The following is a 23,162-nucleotide window of genomic DNA, read 5'->3' as shown; positions in this document are numbered from 1 at the left end:
CACCTAACACCGTACGAGAGATAAGAAATCAGATTTAAGAATATATGGTTTTTCCAATGCAGTTAATGCACACTTCCTTATACAGTCCAAAGAATAGCGTTCTATATTGTCTCCAAATTTTCCTCTCCAGCAGGTTTTGGTAACTAAAGCGTATGGCTGATATATCCGTGCATGCGGAGCCGGCCACCTTCTGTGACTGGAACTGGGGGAATAAGTCTTTCTATTACTCTGCGTGAATATGTCTCTGCCTCTCCGAGGTCCTTGGACATAAATATGAAACTATTAAATAGCTTAAAGAATAATGTTGTCCACGCGAAAACTTATTTTGAGGCCTAGTTACAGGAAATCTGTTATAAAATGTGAGTGCAACCCTCTTTGTTTTCGCGCAGCAAGATTTTGTACTTGACAACAAACTAAAACGTATGAATACGTCATATATGAAAAACAGAAAAATGCAGTTACAACTAATAATACGTGTGGTGTCACCGCCAGACACCACACTTGCTAGGTGGTAGTCTTTAAATCGGCCGCGGTCCGTTAGTATACGTCGGACCCGCGTGTTGCCAATATCAGTGATTGCAGACCGAGCGCCGCCACACGGCAGGTCTAGAGAGACTTCCTAGCACTCGCCCGGTTGTACAGCCGACTTTGCTAGCGATGGTTCACTGACAAATTACGCTCTCATTTTCCGAGACGATAGTTAGCATAGCCTTCAGCTACGTCATTTGCTACGACCTAGCAAGGCGCCATTACCAGTTACTATTGATGCTGTAAAACATGTACTCTCAAGAGCGATGTTCACCAATTATGGATTAAAGTTAAGTATTCCAGCAGCTACGTACTTTATTTGCCAGTCCACAGCAATACGTCCAATCACCCGCCGTGTCTGTAATTGCTTGGCATCTCTGAGGCACGTTCGAAACAAAGTTTCCCGCTTATTCACGTGGAGGAGACCTCAGGAACCGTCGAATTTTCCGTTGACAGCTGTTTCCAAAATGAAGATCTTTGTTCCTTGTAACTTCGCTTACATTGAAGACTATACATTTTCGACAGGATCTGCGTCCGCGGACTGTGAGGGCAAATCCAGTACCTGCACACCTTTTTTACTTTTTTTCCTCCAAGCTGAATCATAGTCCTTCTCCAGTGTTTAGTCTTCATTTCTGTCGAAGAAGCAACGTTTGCTAGATGGCATCACACATCTTCGATAAACGCGACGCGTTAACTGCACTCATGTCTCTTCTTGTGTATCTCAGTCAAGAATTCAACGTAAACTAATGCCTTATGGACACTGCATGTAGAACAAAGGTTCCCTCTGTTGGGTTGTTGAACTATATCGATATCTTTTACCCTCTGTGTGTAATGCCGACCATGCTGTTCCTTAATAGACTGTACCTCGTAGGAGAACATCAGAAAGATGTCCGCCACTGGTAGCTGAGTGGTCAGCGCGACAGACTGTCAATCCTAAGGGCCCGGGTTCGATTCCCGGCTGGGTTGGAGATTTTCTCCGCTCAGGGACTGGGTGTTGTGTTCTCGTAATCATCATTTCATCCCCATCGACGCGCAAGTCGCCGAAGTGATGCCGGCACGGTAGCTCAGCTTGCTCGGTGAGAGGGTTAGCTGCCCCTTGTAATAAAACAACTGAGTGAACGGATCAACAAAGAACCCGAACGGGTGTTATCAGACGTCCGCCCCGAACAAATACAACGAACAATTCAGAACAAAATTAGATCTAAAAAAAAAAAAAAAGTGGTGTCCAATCGAAAGACTTACACCAGGAGAGCGGTCTACCCGACGCGAGGTCCTCGTCACACGCCATTATTATTATCAAAAACATCTGTCTCTCCCTCTTTTCATTTCTTCCAAAACAACTAAAAATGAGATAGTGGCAGAGATAATTTCCCTAAGAAAGCTTCTGGCCTCGTATAGAGAGCGGAAAAGTGGTTAGCAAAAATCTCAGACAGTTTGTGACCGAACTGTGAAAAAACGTTTGCGATTTAATTACTAACATTCGGACGGAGAGACCATATATTACTTTCAGTTAAAACCTGCCACGAGGAAGAAAATGTTTTGCGCTGCGCTGTGAAAATGTGCCGTTTCTTGTTCTTTCTCGCAACAGATTTCAACTGCGAAAGCAATGCGTTTAAACCGTTAACAAAGTAATCCTCGCCTATTTATCGTTTCTCCACATATCGTAAATACTTTTCTAAATCTGGTGTATACAGCGACGTCATATTTTGTTTTCGTTTTAGCACTCTGTTTCAATAGGAAACCTATACATTTAGGAAGTTTTATTAGATTTACTGCTGTGACTGATCGTACCAAACGAATTACCTATTGAGTTGATCGCATGCTGTCCGTTCTGTCACAAAATGCTATATTAGTAAACCAGTCCATACCGGTACCAAAACTAAGCACATTCTAATTCCACTGCACGAATTTCAGGAATTCGTGTGATATACGCTGGAGTTTTGAAGAGCACTAAAAATAGCTGCAAACATTCTACGTCAGAGGTTCCGCATGGCTAGGAATTACTTGTATGCCAGATATAGCAACTAAATATGCTGAATTGTCCGCAGCTCGTGGTCGTGCGGTAGCGTTCTCGCTTCCCACGCCCGGTTTCCCGGGTTCGATTCCCGGCGGGGTCAGGGATTGTCTCTGCCTCGTGATGACTGGGTGTTGTGTGATTTCCTTAAGTTAGTTAGGTTTAAGTAGTTGTAATTTCTAGGGGCTGATGACGACGGATGTTAAGTCCCATAGTGCTCAGAGCCATTTTTATGCTGAATGACAAAAACATCCGTTCCCAATAATTTTGGAGTTTTCGCTTAAGAGACAGCTCTTGAATGATTCATTCTCACCTAACATAACATGGACATTATCAGCGTAACACCCAACAACGTTAACTGCAGATATCTCAAACGTCTCTATATGTTTCGTTAACAAATTGTACAGACTCCTAGCTTTAACTTCGTCTCCACATAAGGGAATTAGATAAAGATGTTGTGTTTTGACTTCAGAATTTTCTAGATATCCCACTAACTTACACATTAAACTGACATTGCTGATATCTGAACTCTCACCTATAAGGACGATAAACTCGTCCTACTTGCGAAGAGAACAGTGTTTACAATGCTTGCGCATTTTGTGCGACCCTGACGTACTGTTTGGCTGTCTCTGCAACGTGTCGCACTGAATTGAAAGTGAAATCGTGAGCCATATCTAAAAAACTGAATCCTATATCAGCCACTGTAGCATCGTTTTGCTCTTTCTCTGGTTTAAATGTCCGAAACTAAAGTACTCATATATAGCAACAATGGTGTCCTGGTATATTGACGTAAATAATATTACTGTGCTCCGTATTGCTATGGAAATTCTTGTATTATAATTTGTTGCTCTACCTCTAAAGTTAAATGTTGTTATAGTAATAGTAGTATAACAGTAATAATATGAAACTTCCTGGCAGATTGAAACTGTGTGCCCGACCGAGACTCGAACTCGGGACCTTTGCCTTTCGCGGGCAAGTGCTCTACCAACAGAGCTACCGAAGCACGACTCACGCCTGGTACTCACAGCTTTACTTCTTGGTAGAGCACTTGCCCGCGAAAGGCAAAGGTCCCGAGTTCGAGTCTCGGTCGGGCACATAGTTTTAATCTGCCAGGAAGTTTCATATCAGCGCACACTCCGCTGCAGAGTGAAAATCTCATTCTAGTAATAATATGCATTACCATTCTTTGGCTCTAGGTTCCAGTGTGGTACACCAACCCACTTGGTTGGGCTCCAAGCATTACATTCCATTCAAATGGGTTTGACTTCCGTGTTGACATCGCTAACTGGTCCTAACTACTTTTTAAAAATTCTTTATTTAACCAACACTCAGAGAATAATAGTTTTGTAGATTTTTCCTCATCTTGCGCAAGCTCCCTGTTCTTCTTTGGTGTAGGACAGCCAGCTATGGCGCTCATTATTTAATAGCCTTGTACCTTTAACGTTACAATACCCAGCCACACATGTTCGATTCACACCACTTGCTGTACCGAATCGATTTAACAATATTTTGTTATCGTCTCGCATTTCAGTTGGCGCTTGAATTTATAGCTTTATGATTGTTCATTGACAGCTATAGGTGGATTCCTTCAGTGTGCGTGGTATCTTAAATGGTATTGTCTCAGATGTCATCAGAACATTCATATGCAAATGAATATGAAAGTGTGCAGATTAAATTGTATGTAACATACACACTACATATTAAATCCGTATTTCAAAATCAACTTAATACTGAATTAAATATTTTTAAACTTCATATCGGAAATTTGGTAAGGTTTTATATGCAGGAAGTTAAACTACGCTACATGTTTAACAATTATGAAGTACACAGCAGAGGTCAAAGAGCTCCGCTACGCGTAGTGGAATTTCGGAAGAGTTGACAGCACTGTATCACAGAGTAAAAAAAACAGTTCTAAATTGTGAAGTTTTGTAATTCTGTTGTGTACAAAAAACTAAAAGACAGAAACACTGAAAATGAAAACAGAGAATTACTTTTCACTCACGCTCTATACGATTTATTGTCATTTCGAGTTGCATTCTGATACAATTCCTAGGGATACCCCAGGTTAAGACGCACATACAATTCCCATACATATTTATCATTTGTGAATCTTAGCTGGGTTCGCTAGTCGATGGTAAGGGATATTTCAGGAGAAAAAAGGATCAAAAAGGGTACATTAAACCATGAACTTAAGCAGTAAGAGATACATTGCAATCAGGGAAGGTGTGATATATTCGAGCTGCAATGACTTATGAAGACTGATTCTGCAAGCTTTTTTATGTTCGCTAGGCTAGGGGTTTGGACGTCAGACCTCCACCCCGTCACCTGTAAAAAATGTCCCAGGGCAAAATTTCCCGTAAAAATAGCCTCAGATGAACGGGTTGGACTTTTGGAAAACGAAATTCGGCACTGACAGGGACAATGCATATCAGTGCACGGAATGTCCAGGGGACTCCCACTAAAACTGAATATATTTCATGAAATATGTAAATATAATATGGACATAGTAGCCATAACAGAAACAAAGTAAAGGGCGAAGATACGGAAGAACAGAATAGTTACATCACACAGCGGGGAGCCTAAAGCGGAGAGAGCCAGAAGTGGGGTCTCCGTAGATATTACGAAAAAATACAAGAAAGGTATAAAATCCGGGAATTAGATTAGCTAAAGGATCCTGTAGTTCCAAATGGAATTTTTATCCATCAGTTGTGATCATGGCAGTGTGTGCATCAAACAACGACACCAATATGGATGAAACAGAAAAAATTTCTGAGAAACTGACGAGATCACTGGAGCAGGTAGGTGATCGAAAAGAAATTTTAGTTGTTGGGGACTGAATGCACGTAGTGGTGAACCCCACTGTTGGTCAGTATGGGAAAAATGTGTTAAATTACTATGGTGGTAGACTGATAGACTCATTTCATCAATTGAAGATAATTAATGGATGGTTTAGGCACAAGTAATTAAGTCAGTAGGACGATAGGAGGGAACAACCAAATTGTAAGTTAAGGTCAATAATTTACTATATGATAGCAGGGCAAAAAACAACTCTGTTAAGGACAGGGCGCCGAATGTGCATCGTACCATTACTTACAGGTTTCAAGAATCTACTTTCCCCTGAAATAGAAAAAAAGTTGTAGGTGAAGAATTGGGAAATTTGAAGTCGTCGAAGGTCCGGTATAATCAGCTAAGTTTACAGCGGGATGCAGCACGGTTCCTCTATGAATTTAGACTGGCAGAGAAGGCAACGCATGTCAAGGATGATACTGCAGCGAATATATATGAGTCTGTTGAAGCAGTGATACACGTGGCGGCCTCTGAAGGTCTGCGGGAAAAAACAAAATTGAGGAAAATTGTAAGAATCCATGAGGGAATGAGGAAGTAGAGAAATTGGTGTTGATGTAAACGGAGGCCTATGGCTGAGCATTCTGCTTGCTGAATACCGTAGAACGTAAGGAGCTAAGCAGAAAGAAGCAGTAAGTGCCATTACTAAAGCTAAACATTAGGCGAGGCAGGAAGTCGGAGAAAGTATAGAAGAAAAGTTAGGTGATAATAGAGCAAGCAGAACGTGGAAGATACTGAGGCGATTAGAGTTCAAAACAATGATAGATTGGGATTACTCTAGTGATATTGGAGGTGCTGGTGAAGTACTAGCAAGCCCTGCTCGAGGAGAAGAGAAAGGAATTTGTATGAGGAATGTTAAATTTGACGGAAAAAGACAAACAGCCATGTACACGACAGATAACCTCACAAAACGTTTGAAAGCTCTGAAGCTTATGAAAAATGTGAAATAACCAATCCGGGTAGAATAAACATAGAATTAATAAAGGCAGCTCCCAGAGATGTGTGTGATATCGTGGACCAATTGGAAGTAAGGGAAAAAGACAATTTTTACTTCAATCCATAAGAAGGGGAGTAGATAGGACTGTGGAAATTACCGGGGCAGAAGTGTAATGTCATCAATAGACCGAATATATAGGATAGTCTTAAAAGAAAGAATATGGATGGTGGCTGTAGTATCTGAAGAACGAGTTTGGACCAGGACGCTCACGTATCGATGGGAAGCGATTTGCGAGGGGAATCGAAACCCGCTCAGTTTTCATGGATTTGCAGAGGGCTGTGATACCGGACCACAAAACAATCTGTGGACAAGTACGAACAAGAGGGGTTTGTCAACGAGTTACATTAAATTAGTTAAAAAGTTCTATATGGTCTGTGCGACTACCGTCAGAGTAGAAAATTCTGTGTCACTGGAGTTTCCTGTTACAAAAGCGCTACGCCAATGCCGTGCTATAGCTGTGACACCATTGTTATCTGGTTAAGTCTTTATGCCTACTGTTTTCCACATCACCGCGCGTGAGAATAATTACAGTTTCACCTAAACCATAAAGTATAATAATTGCTGGACGAGAGGAGGCCCTTCGTAGCAAGTGTTGAGCCTCGGGGCTGTTAGCGCAACCGGCAGCTGAAGCATTGTTGTTTGCTCAGGCCGCCACGAAGCTCAGCTGCTAATCTTGTGTGACAAGTAGACCCGCTATCAGCGTTAAGCTGGGAGCGTACAGCAACGACATTTAAGCTCTGTACATTTTCTGTGATATATTAAGGAAATTTAGCATGCAAGAAAGCGAGTGGCATCGAAAGCTTTTTTCTTTCTTTTTTTTTTTTAAAAAAAAGAAAGTCTTATGAATAGTTTGATGCAGCCCACTATAAATCCTCTACATAACATCTTCTTCTCAGAGCAGCACTTGTATACTACGTCCTCAATTATCAGTTGGATGTATTCCAATGTTTGTCTTTTCCAACAATTTTTTACGTTTACAGCTCCCTCTAGGGCCACGGAGGTTATTCCCTGATGTCTCAACACGTGTCCTACCATCATCTTACCTTCTTCTTGTCAGTGTTTTCCACGTGTTTCTATTTTCTTGGCGGAGAACCGCCTTATTCCTTACCTTACCAGTGCACCTAATTTTCAACGTTCTTCTGTAGTACCACCTTTCTTCTTTTCCGGTTTTTCCATTGTCCATAATTCACTACTGTACAATGCTGTGCTCCGGAAGCACATTCTCAGAAATGTATTCCTCAGATTAAGGCGTATTTTTTATTTCAGTAGACTTCTCTTATCAAGGAAAGTCCTTTTTGCCTGTGTTAGTGTTCTTTATATGTTCTCCTTGCTTCGTCCATTATTGTTATTTAACTCCCAAGGCAAAACAATTTCATATCTTCACCTACATTGCGATCACAGTTCTGTTGTTAAGTTTCTTACTATATTCGTTTCCGCTACTTTCAGTACTGTTGTCTTTTTCCGGTTTTCTCTCAGTCCATATCCTGTACTCAGTAGACTATTCGTATCATTCAACAGATACTGTGCCCGAATATCGTGGTCGTGCGGTAGCGTTCTCGCTTCCCACGCCCGGGTTCCCGGGTTCGATTCCCGGCGGGGTCAGGGATTTCCTCTGCATCGTGATGGCTGGGTGTTGTGTGCTGTCCTTAGGTTAGTTAGGTTTAAGTAGTTCTAAGTTCTAGGGGACTGATGACCATAGATGTTAAGTCCCATAGTGCTCAGGGCCTTTGAACCATTTTTTGAACAGATACTGTAATTCTTCTTCAATTTCGCTGAGGATAGCAATGTCATTGATAACTCTTCATCCTGAATTTTAATTTTATAATTGAACCTTTGTTTCATTTTTGTCATTGATATTCGATGTACAGATTGAACAGTACATGTGAAAGACTTTATCTATGTCTTACATCCTTATTAATCCGAGAACTACGTTCTTCCGCTTCCAGTACTAATTTCCCTCTTCACCTTGTACATATTGTGTATTACCTGTCTTCCTCCTATAGCTGACTCCTGCTTTTCTCAGAATTTCGAACTTCTTACACCATTCTACATTGTCGAATACTCTTCCTACGTCGACAAATCCTAGGAGTATATACATATTTATATTAACGTCACCTATTAGCGTTGATATATATTACAGTCGTCTATTAGAATTGTTATGCTGACGGTCTAAGGCGCTGCAGTCATGGACTGTGCGGCTAGTCCCAGCGGAGGTTCGAGTCCTCCCTCGGGCATGGGTGTGTGTGTTTGTCCTTAGGATAATTTAGTTAAGTAGTGTGTAAGCTTAGGGACTGATGACCTTAGCAGTTAAGTCCCATAAGATTTCACACACGTTTGAACATTTTTGTTGTGCTGAGAAAAATCAAGACAAACTACTCAAATGATATGTCGACTTGAAAACATAGAGGGTGTAAAGGATATAAGTGCAGAGGGTTTCTTGTGTCATACCTTAAAATGAACACACAGAAGTGTGCTGGTTGTTTTTTCTCTGCGTCGAACAGTCTTCCCACAAACACGTCGCAAACTTTACAACCTGATGTTTCCTGCGCAGTCGTGTCTGCAGAACTAAGTTGATACATCTGTCATTATAGAATTGTGTCCACGCATCCACACTGCAACAGCTGACGTGCTGCCTGGGGGAAAATAAGCATTACTGGCTTGCTCTTGCTTATATATACTTGGAGGTACACTGAAGAAACGGAGAAATTGGTGTACGCATGCGTGCTGTAATAGAGAGATACGTTAACAGGCAGAATACGGCGCTGCGTAACGCAACGCCTTTATAAGACGAGAAGTGTCTGGCCCAGTTGTTACATCGGTTACTGCTGCTACAATGGCAGGATTTCAAGATTTAAGTGAGATTGAACATGGTGTTATAGTCGACGCACGAGCGATGGGACACTGCATCTCCGAGGTACCGATGAAGTGGGGATTTCCACGTACGACCATTCCAATAGTGTACCGTGAATATCAGGAATCCGGTAAAACATCAGATCTCCGACGTCGCTGCGGCAGGAATAAGATTCTGCAAGAATGATACAAACGATGACTGAAGAGAATCGTTCAAAGAGGCAGAAGTGTGCAACCCTTCAGCAGATTGCTGCAGATTTCAATATTGGGCCATCAACAAGTGACAGCGTGCGAATCATTCAACGAAACGTCATCGATATTTGCTTTCGGAGACGAAGACCCACTCGTGTACCCTTGATGACTGCACGACACAAAGCTTTACGCCTCACCTGGTCCGTCAACACCGACATGGGACTGTTGAAGACTGGAAACACGTTGCCTGGTCGGATGAGTCTTGTTACAATATGTATCGAGCAGATGGACATGTACGGGTATGGAGAAAACCTTATGAATCCATGGATTCTGCATGTCAGCTGCGGACTGTTCAAGCTGGTGGACGTTCTGTAATGGCGTGGGGCGCGTGCAGTTCGAGTTATACAGGACCCCTGATACGTCTAGCTACGACTCTGACAAGTGACACGTACGTAAGCATCCTGCCATGTCCACTGTGCATTCCGACGGACTAGGGCAATTAGAGCAGAACAGTGCGACACCTCACTCGACCAGGGTTGCTACAGAGTGACTCCAGGAAATCTCTTCCGACTTTCAACTCTTCCACTGGCCACCAAACTCCGCAGAAATGAACATTATTGAGCATATCTGGGATGCCTTGCAACATGCTGTTCAGAAGAGGTCTCCATCCCCACGTACTCTTACAGATTTAGAGACAGCCCTGCAGCATTCATGTTGTTAATTCGCTCCAGCACTACTTCAGACGTTACTCGAGTGCATGCCACGTCGTATTGCGGCACTTCTGCGTGTTCTCGGGGCCCTACACGATATAAGGGAGGTGTACCAGTTTCTTTGGCTCTTCTGTGTAGAACCTAACCTAAAAATGTGTGACTTGTAATATCTGTAATAATTAGTCTGCAAATGGTATAAATACTGATAAAATGTTGTTCAGTACACTTACTAAATCTTCCACCAGAAACAGTGGCTGTTATAACACTACTTCCGAAACATTATTCGGTTTCTAAATACGGTTGCAAAAAATAATTTTTTACCGATTTTGATGAACATCAAAACCATCTGATCGCCTTTGAATAGTATGATGTTTTTTGGGTCTGATTCCTACAGCAAATGGAGACTTCTCTCTTTACTGAATTCTCAAACGTCACCGAGAATTTGCTGTTCTGTAATCTCAGTAATTACTGTATTACGGCATACGTAATCTCCAGTATCAACATTATTTCGTCCAAAATCTTAGCCTATGTGAAAGAGTTTATTTTCCTTAAGTAAGGAGAGTATATTGATGTGTACAAATAAGACACATATCCTCTCGATTCAGAGTTCCGTGCCTCAAACAATAAAAATGGAATCCTTAAAAGTTCACGTCGTTGTCCTTCTTCATCTGTTAGCAAGATTTCACAGAACAAATGAAAGAAAAAATCCTAAAATTGTTAATTTTTAATTATACACCATTACAAATGTTATTTTGCTGTAATAAACTTACTTCTCATTCCCAATCTGCGAAAAATCTCAGGAACTAGTCTACGGAACTTTCCTCTGGTTTTCAGTAATAGGTAGAGTGATTTACGAGGAAGGTCTGTTTGCATAATTTACAAATATTTTATATTAATTGGCCTCGATACGATGAAGTGTATTCCCTGGCCTCTGTGTACACGATGCCTTTGCCATCTAGCGGTGATGCTTGAAAGGTCGCCTCCCTATCCAGTCACGCTTACCATGCGTAACGTCTCAGATCAAAGTAATACTACTAACTCATGCAGGATTGTTCGTCCATTGTTTGGGGTGAGAAACCGTTATCACATAAGGTATTCGTTGAAGTGTTTTGTAGAACAATTCGACATCTACATAACAACAACAGTCCTATGGTCGCATACAGTGATGGCAACAAACGAAGCCATCACATCTGCAATTACCAGTTAGTGTAGCATGTTAATATAACTTCAAAATTGATAAAATAATGAAAAATTACAATAACAAATGGGAAGTTGCGCATAAAATTTAAACTTAAAATTATAACGCTCTTGAAAGTTTGGAATTCCTCGGACCAGTATCTTGCCAGTATCATTATCGATAACAGGCAAAAAACGTCGAAGTTGTCGTTTTCTCGGATGGATGAACTATCTATATATACCGTTAACTATGTACGGAACATTCGGAGGGCGAGTCTTTCTCACGCTTGTCCTTTTTTATTTGTTCTAGTTTATTTTTTTCCCACGAATAAACTGATGCCTATGATATCGTACTGAATACAGTGAAAACGGGCAGCTAATGCAGTCACCAGTAAGAGTTTATATAAACAGATTCGTTACCAATTTTTTTCATTTTTTGCTGAGCAGCATATCTCCTTCAACGTAGTGCTGCTGTAGTCTGGTGGCTTAATGTGGCCCATTTGTGAAAAGTATGCTGATTATTGGTTTGCTGCATTAAAAAAAAAAAATGTGCTTTCAGACAAGCATTAACGGCGTCCAACGAATCACTCGTAAAATGTGTGTGAAGTCTTATGGGACTTAACTACTACGGTCATCAGTCCCTAAGCGTACACACTACTTAACCTAAACTATCCTAAGGACCAACACACACACCCATGCCCGATGGAGGACTCAAACCTCCACCGGGATCAGCCGCACAGACGATGACTGCAGCGCCTCAGACCGCTCGGCTAATCCCGCGCGGCTCAGTCGTAAAAGTTTTACGTTTAAGGGTCTTCGTATCATATCGCGTTTTCTTCATTTTTTCTTTGCGTTTTGGAAGAACAAGTTTCAGAAAGTCTAAGGAGCAAAAATTGCTTTTAAATTCAGTTATTAAGTGTTCAGATGAGTCAGCCAGATTTACTAAATTTGAAAGGAAGCCCTATTTCCTTGGTTGCTTATGAGTTATGTTTGATAATTATTCCCCGCCGGCCGGGGTGACCGAGCGGTTCTAGGCGCTACAGTCTGGAACCACGCGACCGCTACAGTCGCAGGTTCGAATCCTGCCTCCGGCATGGATGTGTGCGATGTCCTTAGGTTAGTTAGGTTTAAGCAATTCTAAGTTCTAGGTGACTGATGACCTCAGAAGTTAAGTCCCGTAGTGCTCAGAGCCACATTAAGCTTAATTATTCCCCCGATTTGTGGGTGCTCAACGTCACCTCTTTGGTGAGTCAGAAGACACATGTGGTATTAATTAAGAAGCATTATTTTTTCATTTCAGGTAAGTCTCTGCCGCAGAATGAGAGACAACAGGTGTTCCCAAACGGTACTCTGGTAATCAAAGAGGCGGACGAGCAGGACTCCGGGGGCTACGTCTGTGTCGCCTCGAACCCTGATGGTCTCACCTCCAGGAGCAAACTCAACGTCCAGGTTATGGGTAAGTTGTCAATTAATATACACCACTGTACGAAAGATAATTACTAGCTTGAAACTCTGGAAATATCAAATTTGTCTTGGCGTAAACACTTCCTTTTTTCAAGAATATTGATGAACTTGTGACGGTTCTCACTGAAACTGGTACATAATTGCTTCGATGCAAGTGGTATATTTCAGACAATCGTAATTAACGTAGAATCAATGAGAGGAACTTGTCTCACCGCTAATGTATGCAGTGACATTAGCAGAAGTTTGGTAATTACGTACATTTGGACACATTTCTGAACGTTGTTCTGCTCATCGGTGCAAACATTGCTTCTTAGCCACAACGTTCACAATTTTGGCTCATTTGAATTCTTGAGCGTTCAAAATAGGCTTAATAAACAAAGTTCTTAAATACTTAAGCAAAAAACGTTATGACATCCAGATATTGAATCAAATTGGTCCAAACGAAGTTCTTAAAATGTAGGTAGTTTATGTACTTTCCTCATGTTGACAGAGAACGATGGCGCCGACGTCGATGTCAGGGCACATGTTTGGGTTCGGTAAGGAAACTGACCGCGCCATTTTGAAAGGAATCTTCCCAACATAGTAATTAACCAGTCTACAGAAACCACAGAAAGAGATCTAGATAGCTCAATAGGGATTTATACCGAATGTAAATCGAGTATCTTAACCGCTGCAGCACATCGTTCTGTCCTGCGAACCAGCGCCTCATCCTTGTCCAGAGAGCGTATACCATATCTAAGGACGTCTGCGTTTCGTTGTCGTTCAAAACGCCCGTAATTGGCGGTAACGTACGTCGTTATTGTTGTTGTTGTTGTTGTTGATGTTGATATGGCCTTGTCCTAAGACTGGTTTCATGCAGTTTACCACTCTAGTTTTTCCTGTGTAAGACTCTTCACCTCTGAATAATTGCTGAAACCGACATCTACTTGTCTGCTTACTATATTCATCCCTTGGTCTCTATCTACCATTTTTAGTCGCAGCCCATTCCTTGTTTACCAAATTGACGATTTTCTGGTGCCTCTCAACTTATCCCTTGTTTGCTCAAGTTGTACCGTAAACCTCATTTTACCCATTTGGTTGCAATACCTCCTGATTAAATGCGGCTACGTTCTATAACCGTTGTTTTATTTTTGTTGATGTTCTTATTGTACCCTCTTCGCAAAACACTATCCATTACATTCAACTGCTCTTCGAAATCATTTGCTGTCTGTGTGTGGTTTCTACTGACACATTTTAAAAACGTTTCCATTTCGCCGTTTCTAAGTCTTATTCGGTAAGACTGCCTAGGTTGAAACGAAAGTACCTGACTTTACATAGAGAGGAGGCCGATCGAGTTCGGATAACCTTCAGGGCTATAAAACGAAAAGAAAAAGAAAGAGCAAACGTTTTCTCTTAGTGTGATGATGAGGAAATATCTTTGTATGTTGCTCCTAGGTTTTAGTCTCTCACCAAGTCTCTGCTTATACTGCTAACTTCTCATCACTTTTGTCATTGACCTTGGAGTTTTCTTCCATTTTCACCCAAAACGTGTGGCATATAGCAGGCCGAGAATGGAGAGGAATGGGTTGGGAACAGTTGCTGCTTGTGAGCGTGTGAAGTCGATAAGATACATATGGTGCTTGTAGCTACGCTAATAGTCGGACGTCTGACACCGTCCGTCAGTCGGTGAGATTTTGTGTTGCCTCTCACTACTCAATTATATTTATGATGTCTGCAAATATTTCATTGGGACTACAAACTGGTACCAACGAGCTAGTCAAGTTTGTTCTGATTTGTTTTCAACCACGGCATCTAATTTGGTTCTCAATTCGCGACATGAATGCTTACCGTCAGAGAGTCTGCCGTTTCTGTCAGTTTGCGCGTTATCGTACTGCCTGTTGGTTTTTGTCTCGTAATCCTCGACCGACGTTCAATGATCTGTCTGACACTTCGTCAGCACGAGTGGTTGGCATTCTCATAGCTTCACTGCTGGTGGTGGAATCGATTAGAGCCTGCAATTGGAGGTTATAAGAATAGACTTCACGAAGTAAGCTACAAATGCCATCCTACGCTAAAGCCCTTAAGAAACAAGAGTGGCGCATTTGAAGAAGGCGTACATATTTCAGGACTCCTGCGGACACAATTCTGCTGGAATAAAGACAACAGATACATCACCATGTGCGATTGGAATGAAGTGGAGATTGGAAACGAATTTCGAAATTGAAGAACGCGGGGAAGCATGGCTCTTGTGGGTAAAACGCCTAAACTACCCACAGGTTCACCATAAAGTTATCGTGGTACAAGGATGCAATGGTGCGTCCAGTTGTAGTGAAATTTGACCAAGGCCACACAGAAGTGGATGATGCTGATCAGCCACTCGGTCGAGATCCTACAAATGCAATTTCCATCGTTTCGGCAAGTGGAAAGAACTTCTCTAGCAGGAGAAGGGCTAAGATATTTTACAACAACGAGGACGTTCGCACAGCGGTTTTCGAATGGCTTCTTGACCAAGCTGCAGACTTTTATCGTCAAGCTATTAAGGTGTTAGTAGAACGTTCCGGTAGTTGGTAATTTGATTTGAAAAATAGGTTCCTATGTCTGTCTCTCATTGGAGTGTAATGCAGCAGCGAATAAATCATACTTGGCCTACCTTAAAAATGTGCAAATTACTTTTTGCGCTCTCCTTGGATTTAACTGTCGCGACGACAACCGAGGACTGGTCATCATCCCTGCGGCGCTCGTCTTGCTACCTGCAACGGTCCTTCGCTGCACCACTGGAATCCAGGATCGGTTTACCCTAAGACTTCTTTCTTTCTTGTTAAAACTAATATCAAGTGTGCTAGTTTATATAGTTTCACGGAACAAACAGCTTTTCTACACAGCGACAGCGAGTTTGTCGGATTGTTTTGTTATGTAGACGGTTCTCACAGCGCGTGCTCGCCCACTGCCGCTTTCTCCCCATCTGCCAACTTACACCCTTCTTTTTTTATTATTATTATTCTGGTACACGTGGGACATCCAGTCATGCCGAACATAGACTTTTCCACATGTACACTATATGTAACGACATTGTGAGTGGGTTCATATAGTCTTTTTGCCGATTTGAAACGTTCTCCGATCTTCTTGGTTGATTTGTAAATAGCGTTTACGCCGTGTTCTCGTATTATAGTGCCGACACTGTCCGTCACATCTGGGAGCGTAAGGTGGAAAGGCAGTACTCGACACTTCTAGCGATGTGTCACTTCGCACAGTGTCAGGTTTCTTGTCACTTGTCATGCACCGGAATACTCATTGATCCTCAGAAAACGGGCCAAGTGTACTTCGCGTCCGAAGTGCTGCGGCTCAAATGTTCGTCATGCGTGCTACGAGCGTAACAGTTCATTTCCGGCTCCGGTGCACGTACCGGTTAGTGTATATCGGTTTCCGATACGCACTGATGGCCAGGTTCTCACATTTCTTCGGTACCAGAATGCCTAGAAAGGGTAGCTGCTCAACCATTCCAACCTCCATGGTAAATGCTGGCCCGAGAATGTTCAGATTTCTTAGGAAGTCGCCGCACTGTTCGTCTCTACGGATCCACACGACGAAAGTGTCGTCCAAGTTCCTGTCCAGCACTTTTGGTGAGAGCTGAATATGGAAGCGTGGCTCCTAGTTTGAACAGTGACAACGACCTACGCCTGTTATTTTCGTGTCCGACTCTAAAATAACTAAGGTAACAAATGTCATGGGATGCCTCTTAATATTGTATAGGACCACCATTTGCCTCACTTATTGCCGCATCTCGACGTGACATAGACTCAACAAGCCGTTAGTAGTTCCTTGCAGAAATATTGTACCATGCTGCCTGTATATTCGTGACAAAGCGCATTGTCAACTACAAAAATTCAATCGTTGTTTGGGAACATGAAGTCTACGAATGGCTGCAAACTGTCTCCAGGTAGACGACCATAACCGTTTCCAGCCAATGAGCACAGTGCCTTGTTAACAAGCAGGGGTCCATGGTTTCGTGACAGCTGCGGCGTAATCGAATCCAGTCATCAACTCTTACCAACTGAAATGGCGTCTCATCTGACCAGGCCAGAGTTTTCATTCGTGTAGGGCACAAACTACAGAGGGGTCCAAAAAAATGTATCCACTGTTTAAAAGTCCATAACTGGCAAAATAATTGACGGATTTGTCTCATCTTTGGTAGTGTATTAGTTTGCAGTTCCGAAAATCGTCACACAAGCGTTGTATTGCGTTGTTATGTTTTGTCAGATGACAGTCGCCAGATAGTCAGTGTTCTGTTCTCAGTAGCACCTAGTTACTCGAGTAAACATGGCTGGAGCAAGGCTTACATTCGATAAAAGGAAGTCAGTTTTGAAGCGGTATTTTAAGGACGAAAACATTAATGACGTTCAACGGCAATGGCGAAATGAGTATCAAAGAGAGCCACGATTCGTCGCATTCGAGACCAATTTGAAGCCGAAGGCTGTGTTAAAGATGTACACAAACAACGATCTGGACGACCTGTAACAGTAACAAGTCCAGCTAACTCCCGTCGTGTGTTACAACAATTCACACGCTCACCACAGAAGTCTGTGAGACAGTGTGCCCGTGAAACTGGAGTGAGTCGCTGAAGTGTTGGGCGAATTTTGAAGACAGCAAATTGAAAGTGCTACATCCCACGATTGCTACACGCAATGAACGAGGACGGCCCGGATCGTAGAATGGAGTACTGCGAGTGGTTTACTAACATGGTGCGCAACGATGAAGAGTTTTCAGAGATGATTGTGTGATCTGACGAGGCACAGTTCAAACTCAATGGTACAGTAAATCGCCACAATTGCGTCTACTGGGCCGCCGAAAATCCAAACGTCCATGTAGACAAAGCCGTCAATTTGCCAGGAGTAAATATGTGGTGTGGGTTGTCTTACTGGGGCTTGATTGGGCCAATCTTCTTTGACGGGACAGTTATCGGTTAGGTGTACCTTCAGAAGCTTCAGACATCCATTTTACCTGCCATGCGAGACTTGTATGGAGGCGGTGCCCCAGCCCACTAACAAAATCGTGTTAGGGTCGTATCTCGACGAAAATCTACCAGGAAGATGGATAAGCCGTAGAGGTGCTGTGGAGTATCCACCACGTTCCCCAGACCTAACTCCTCTGCATTTTTCCCTGTGGGGAACACTAAAAGCGTCGTTTAACGACAAAAGCCACGCACATTGGATGAACTTCGAGAGCCCATCGAACATTCATGTGCAAATATGCAACTGAACACGTTGCAGTCAGTAGTTCGTGCTGCAATTCGGCGGCATCGTTTGTGTGAGGATGTTAATGGTGACCATTTCGAACACCTACAGTGATATCTTTAAGTTGGACTCTAAGCTATACTTTCACCAAAAATGAGACAACTCCGTCAATTAGTTTGCAAGTTATGGACTTTTAAAAAGTGGATACATTTTTTTGGATCCCTCCGTAGAAATACCCAGAAGGCGCGCTGCACGCGACATCATGCTGTTAGCAAAGGCATTCACGTCGGTCGTCTGCTGCCATAGCCCATTAATGCCAAATTTCTCTGCACTGTCCTGACGGATACGTTCGTCGTACGTTCCACATTTATTTCTGCCGTTATGCAGTGTTGCTTGTCTCTTATCACTGCTCTCGGTCGTTAAGTGAAGGCCGTCGGCCACTGCGTTATCCGTGATCAGAGGTAATGCCTGAAATTTGGTATTCTCGGCATGCCCTTGATACTGTGGATCTCGAAATATTGAAATCCCTAATGCCTTCCGATCTGGAATGGGCCATCCATTTAGCTCCAACAGCCACTGGGCGTTGGAAGTCTGTTAAATTCCGTCGTGCCGCCATAAAGCCGTCGAAAACCTTTTCACATGAGTTACCTGAGTTCAAATGGCAGCTCAACCAATGCACTGCCCTTTAATACCTTGTGAACGCAGTATTCCGACAACTGTATATGTGCATGTCCCTATCCCACGACTTTTGTCACCTCAGTCTATGGAACTGTGTAAACAGATGTGTAGCATTTTGGAGTGTATCCTGACTGGGAGAACAGCGATTAAAATGAATGCTTATTGTTTAGAGGTAAGCTAAGAGATACTGCAAGGCTGGGATTTTAGACTATGTGTGCGCCTGTTTCAGAACCACCAGAGATACATCCGTTTACGGTGAAGCCAAACTTGCAGCGTGGCATGAGGATCCACCTGACCTGCGTGGTTATCAGAGGGGACTTCCCCATCACGTTCCACTGGCTGAAGGACGGGGCGGACCTGCCGCAAGACAGTGGCATCACGGAGAAGACACTGGACGAGTACTCGAGCACTCTGGCCATTAGCCGGCTGGCGGCCCACCACTCCGGTAACTACACGTGCACCGCGGCCAACGCCGTCGCCACCGCCAGGCACACAGCAGAGGTCGTCGTCAGCGGTACGTACACGAGAGCACCATGATAAACAAAGTAGTCGCGCCAGGAGACGTCCGCTAACGCCGTTCAACACCGCCTCTAGACCCGATAATGGTCTGGACACTGCGAGGAAAAGAGTCCACAAATTTAGGTACCTTACAGGCTGGAGTAAATACAAGTGGCCCGGACGAGTGGATACGTTTGGACTTGATAACAACAGTCCGTGACGTACACCCCGTATACACCCATTGGAGCACGTTTACACAGTCGTGACAGCTGACAGAGTTGTTAGCAGAGGACAGTCCGGTTGCGGCTCTAGCTGGCCGCACAGGTCACCCGATCTGTCAGTGTGCGATTACTTTGTGTGGGAAGCCCTCAAGTCTAGGATGTATCGCAAAAACCTCATAGTTCTCAAAAACAGCAACAGAACTACTCGAATGAGACTGCAGCAATTCAAGTAGTGCAGCTTCGATCCGCCTTCAGTAACTTGTTGACCAGCGCCCAAAAAGTGCCAGGAGGTCAATGGTGGTCACTTTCAAAATTTGCTGTACCGAGTTTACAAGAGAAACTCCCCATCGCAACCTCCTCAGATTTAGTGGTAAAGTGGCCCAATGGAAAGCCCGTCCAAAACTGAGCACAGACCAACCATGAAAGCAAGAAGTTGTAGTAAGCTGTGAAAAAAGAATGAAAGTAGAAACAACCTGACAGATACAAGTTCAAGACGTGGACTGTCGAGCGGCGTTGTGGTTGTGTGGTCACGGTCTTGGAGGGGGGGGGGGGGATTCATGTTCAAGCCTACCTCGCACATCCTGTTTTCTTCTCACAAATTTATGAACTATCCGTCCAGTCATTGATGAGTCTGTTCTGCTTCTTCTTGTCATACTATAACTGGTTTAGCATATGAGTAATGCGTCAAGAATATATTACCTCCGCAAGTAAATGTGATGAATAGTGAGAACAGGCGAGAGGCTATATAGATCTCCCACAGAATTAAAAACAGCAAATAAAGGGGTGTAAATTACGTTACAACGAAGGATTTCAAGAGTCAAAACTTCCAAAACGAAACACAAGAGGCATAACATGCGATACTTGTGTAGAACCAGTAACAGGTACATAAGTCTGGAGGCCCCGTCGTTACACGTCGCCGTTGCAAACGTACGTTACACCACAAAACAGACACAAATTTGAATCTAGCGAACAGAGACGTCAATGACCGGACAAATAGTTATTAATTTGTGAAATAAAAAAAAAGGTGGGACGTGAGGCAAATCTGAATCCGAAGCTCCCCCTTCGGAGGCCAACACCGTGACCACATGACTACGATGCCACGATCATTCAACCTCGCTCAATGTTGCAGATATTGATCCTGGACCGTTCTTTGTTTCTATTTTACTTCTTTTTTTCCACATTTCACTACACCTTCCTCCTGTTTCCATGCTTGCTCTATGTTCGGTTTTTAACGGGCTGTTCAATGGGCCATATTACCACTAAATCTGACAGGGGTGCGATGGGGAATTTCCCTTGTTAGTACTGCATTCCCTTTAGTCTGCTGTGTTCCTGTGTACGCAGGAATTCTGTTCACCAGGCCACTTTTATCGGCCTCACGCTGTACATCTGGATAAAGTAAGAATCTACTAATTACCTTTATTTATTTTTTTATTTGAGCTCGTGGGGCAAGACTTGCTGCGGATCGAGAATATCTGGCCTTAATTCGCTCTTTCGAAATTCCATCCGAAATCGAGGTGCGACCAATCTCTGATAGTGAGCAGGAAACGCTGTTTCGCTCTTCAGATGCTTTCACTCACAGAGGATTAAGGTTACCTCTCTCCAGTGTAATATCATAGAATCGGCCATTTTGACGGCCGTGCGAGCTTTTATAGCCATAATCCCGCTTATGCGTAACGGTTTTCCATTTCACTTTAAACGTGTACAATTCTCGTTGATCTTATGTTATGCCATGACCATAAGCAAATCACAAAGCTAGACACTGCTCGTCGCAGGCATGGACCTTAGTGTCAGTTGATTTTCGCACGGCCAGCTCTAGGTGGGTCCCGCCCGCTTTAGAGAAAGAAACAAGACCTTCTTTAATGTCCCTCGTCATACTATTTCAAACGTTGCATACAAAGGTTTGCAAGTAAAAAATAATTGCTTGACAATTGTTAAGGATCAACTGACTTTTACTAAAGAATATCTAAGAACTGCTACAGAACAACAGACAATTTCTACAGAACACCCGACCAATGACTATAAATGAAAATGTAGAGCAAGGGACGTGTTAACTGCAGCGAAACTTGTGCGCGTACGTTCTGTATGTATTCGACAGTTCATGAAGTACGATGTTTTGTAAAAATGGAAATGATCGTACGGCTTCAGGGGCCCGGAGTTCCCAGGCGGGAAGTTCGGCCGCGGAGTGCAAGTCTTATTGAGTTCGACACCACATTGGGCGACTTGCGCGTCGACAATGGGGATGAAATGACGATGAAGAGAGCACAACACACAGTCCCTGAGGTGAGAAAATCTCCTACCCCAGCCATGGATCGATCCCGGGCACCCGTGCGTGGCATTCCAACGCGTTGACCATTCAGCTAATGGGGCGGACATGACGTTTGGTGCATATAGTTGTAGAAATCATTAGTGCGACATCCCGTCTGCTACGGCGACATGTCTGCAAGACATCATTTGAGTGTTTAGGATTGTGAACTACCAGTTGGACGGCTCGATGCTGGTCAAAGTGCTACTACTGTGTCCACAGTAATGGGTTTGTCCGAACGTGTCATCCCGCGATTAGAAAAGGTCTCAGAAGGCGGAAATACTACGCGAAAGGTTGTCGGCGGTCGTAGACGGACCACCACGCCGCAACAAGATCGACACGTAGTTTTAGTGGCAAAAGGGAACAGACATCTTACTCATACACAGATCGTTGCAGACCTTGCTACCGCTATCGGTACAGGTGTCTCTGCCAGAAACATTTCGCGGTGATAAAATCAGGCTGGTTGTATGCTCAGAAAACTGTCAAATGAATCCCACTTGAACCACACCATAGTCCAGAAAAAGTTCTTGGAAAACCTTGGTTGCGATCAGAATCGGTGTTCCAGAGTCATGTTCCCCCACGAATTCCTCTTCACTGTGACGAAGTGACCCTGGCCACCAGTTATTGTGGTGAGAGAGGGGAACACGTTACACGCCTCGGAAAGTTCAAAAACGTCATCGGTATGATCTAGGCGTTATGATGTGACCACACATTATGGACAATAGCTGTAAACTGTTGCAAATCATCGAGCAAGGTACTGTTACAGAACATTTGTGTTGTTGGGAGAGTATTCCGGGTCATGTCAGTCTCTTTAGTGGTGCAGTAGGTCCTGATTTTCTGTTTAGGGACGACAGTGCCTACCCATACAGGACCGGTGAGGTGCTGGGCACACTGGAAAAGAAGATATTGAGCGTATAGAATGACCTTCTTACTGGCTCTACCGAAAACCCTATATAGAATATCTGGGATGCTGTTGGCTGACGCATTTCTCAACGAACGGTGCAAGAACTGGAAACTGCCTTGAGACAGGAGTGGGACAGCATCCCCCTCCCGCCCCCCCCCCCCCCCTACACACACACACACACACACACACACAAACAAGGAGACCTCTACAGTTGGTAGCTAGAATCAATGTTGTTGTTATTGTTGTTATTGTCGTTGAGGTCTTCAGTCCAGAGATTGGTTTGATGCAGCTCTCGATTCTGCTCTATGCTGTGCAAGCCTCTTCATCTCCGAATAAATACTGCAACCTACATCCTTCTGAATCTGGTTAGCGTATTCATCTCTTGGTTTCCCTCCACGATTTTTACCCTCCACGCCTCCCTGCAGTACTAAATTGGTGCAGTGCGTGTTAGTTGCGCAGTCTGAGGCGCCTTGTCACTGTCCACGTCTCTGCCTCCGCCGGAGGTTCGAGTCCTCCCCCTGACATAGGTGTAGGCCGGCCGCAGTGGTCTCGCCGTTCTAGGCACGCAGTCCGG

The 23,162-nt window shown here is 43.5% G+C and overlaps 1 protein-coding gene across 1 annotated transcript in view; it reads left to right on the top strand.

The window, feature by feature from the left end:
* The window catches only part of LOC124594522 (Down syndrome cell adhesion molecule-like protein Dscam2), a 363,828-nt gene that overhangs the window by 81,284 nt on the left and 259,382 nt on the right, over window positions 1-23,162 (top strand). The window contains exons 6-7 of the mRNA XM_047132896.1: window positions 12,612-12,767; window positions 18,893-19,177. Coding sequence (XP_046988852.1) covers window positions 12,612-12,767; window positions 18,893-19,177 — 441 coding nt within the window. The remainder of the gene's footprint in view (window positions 1-12,611; window positions 12,768-18,892; window positions 19,178-23,162) is intronic.

Source organism: Schistocerca americana, chromosome 2, assembly GCF_021461395.2.
Source record: "Schistocerca americana isolate TAMUIC-IGC-003095 chromosome 2, iqSchAmer2.1, whole genome shotgun sequence".
NCBI lineage: Eukaryota > Metazoa > Arthropoda > Insecta > Orthoptera > Acrididae > Schistocerca > Schistocerca americana.
Note: the sequence above shows the minus strand (reverse complement) of the source record. Positions and strands in the feature narration are given on the sequence as shown.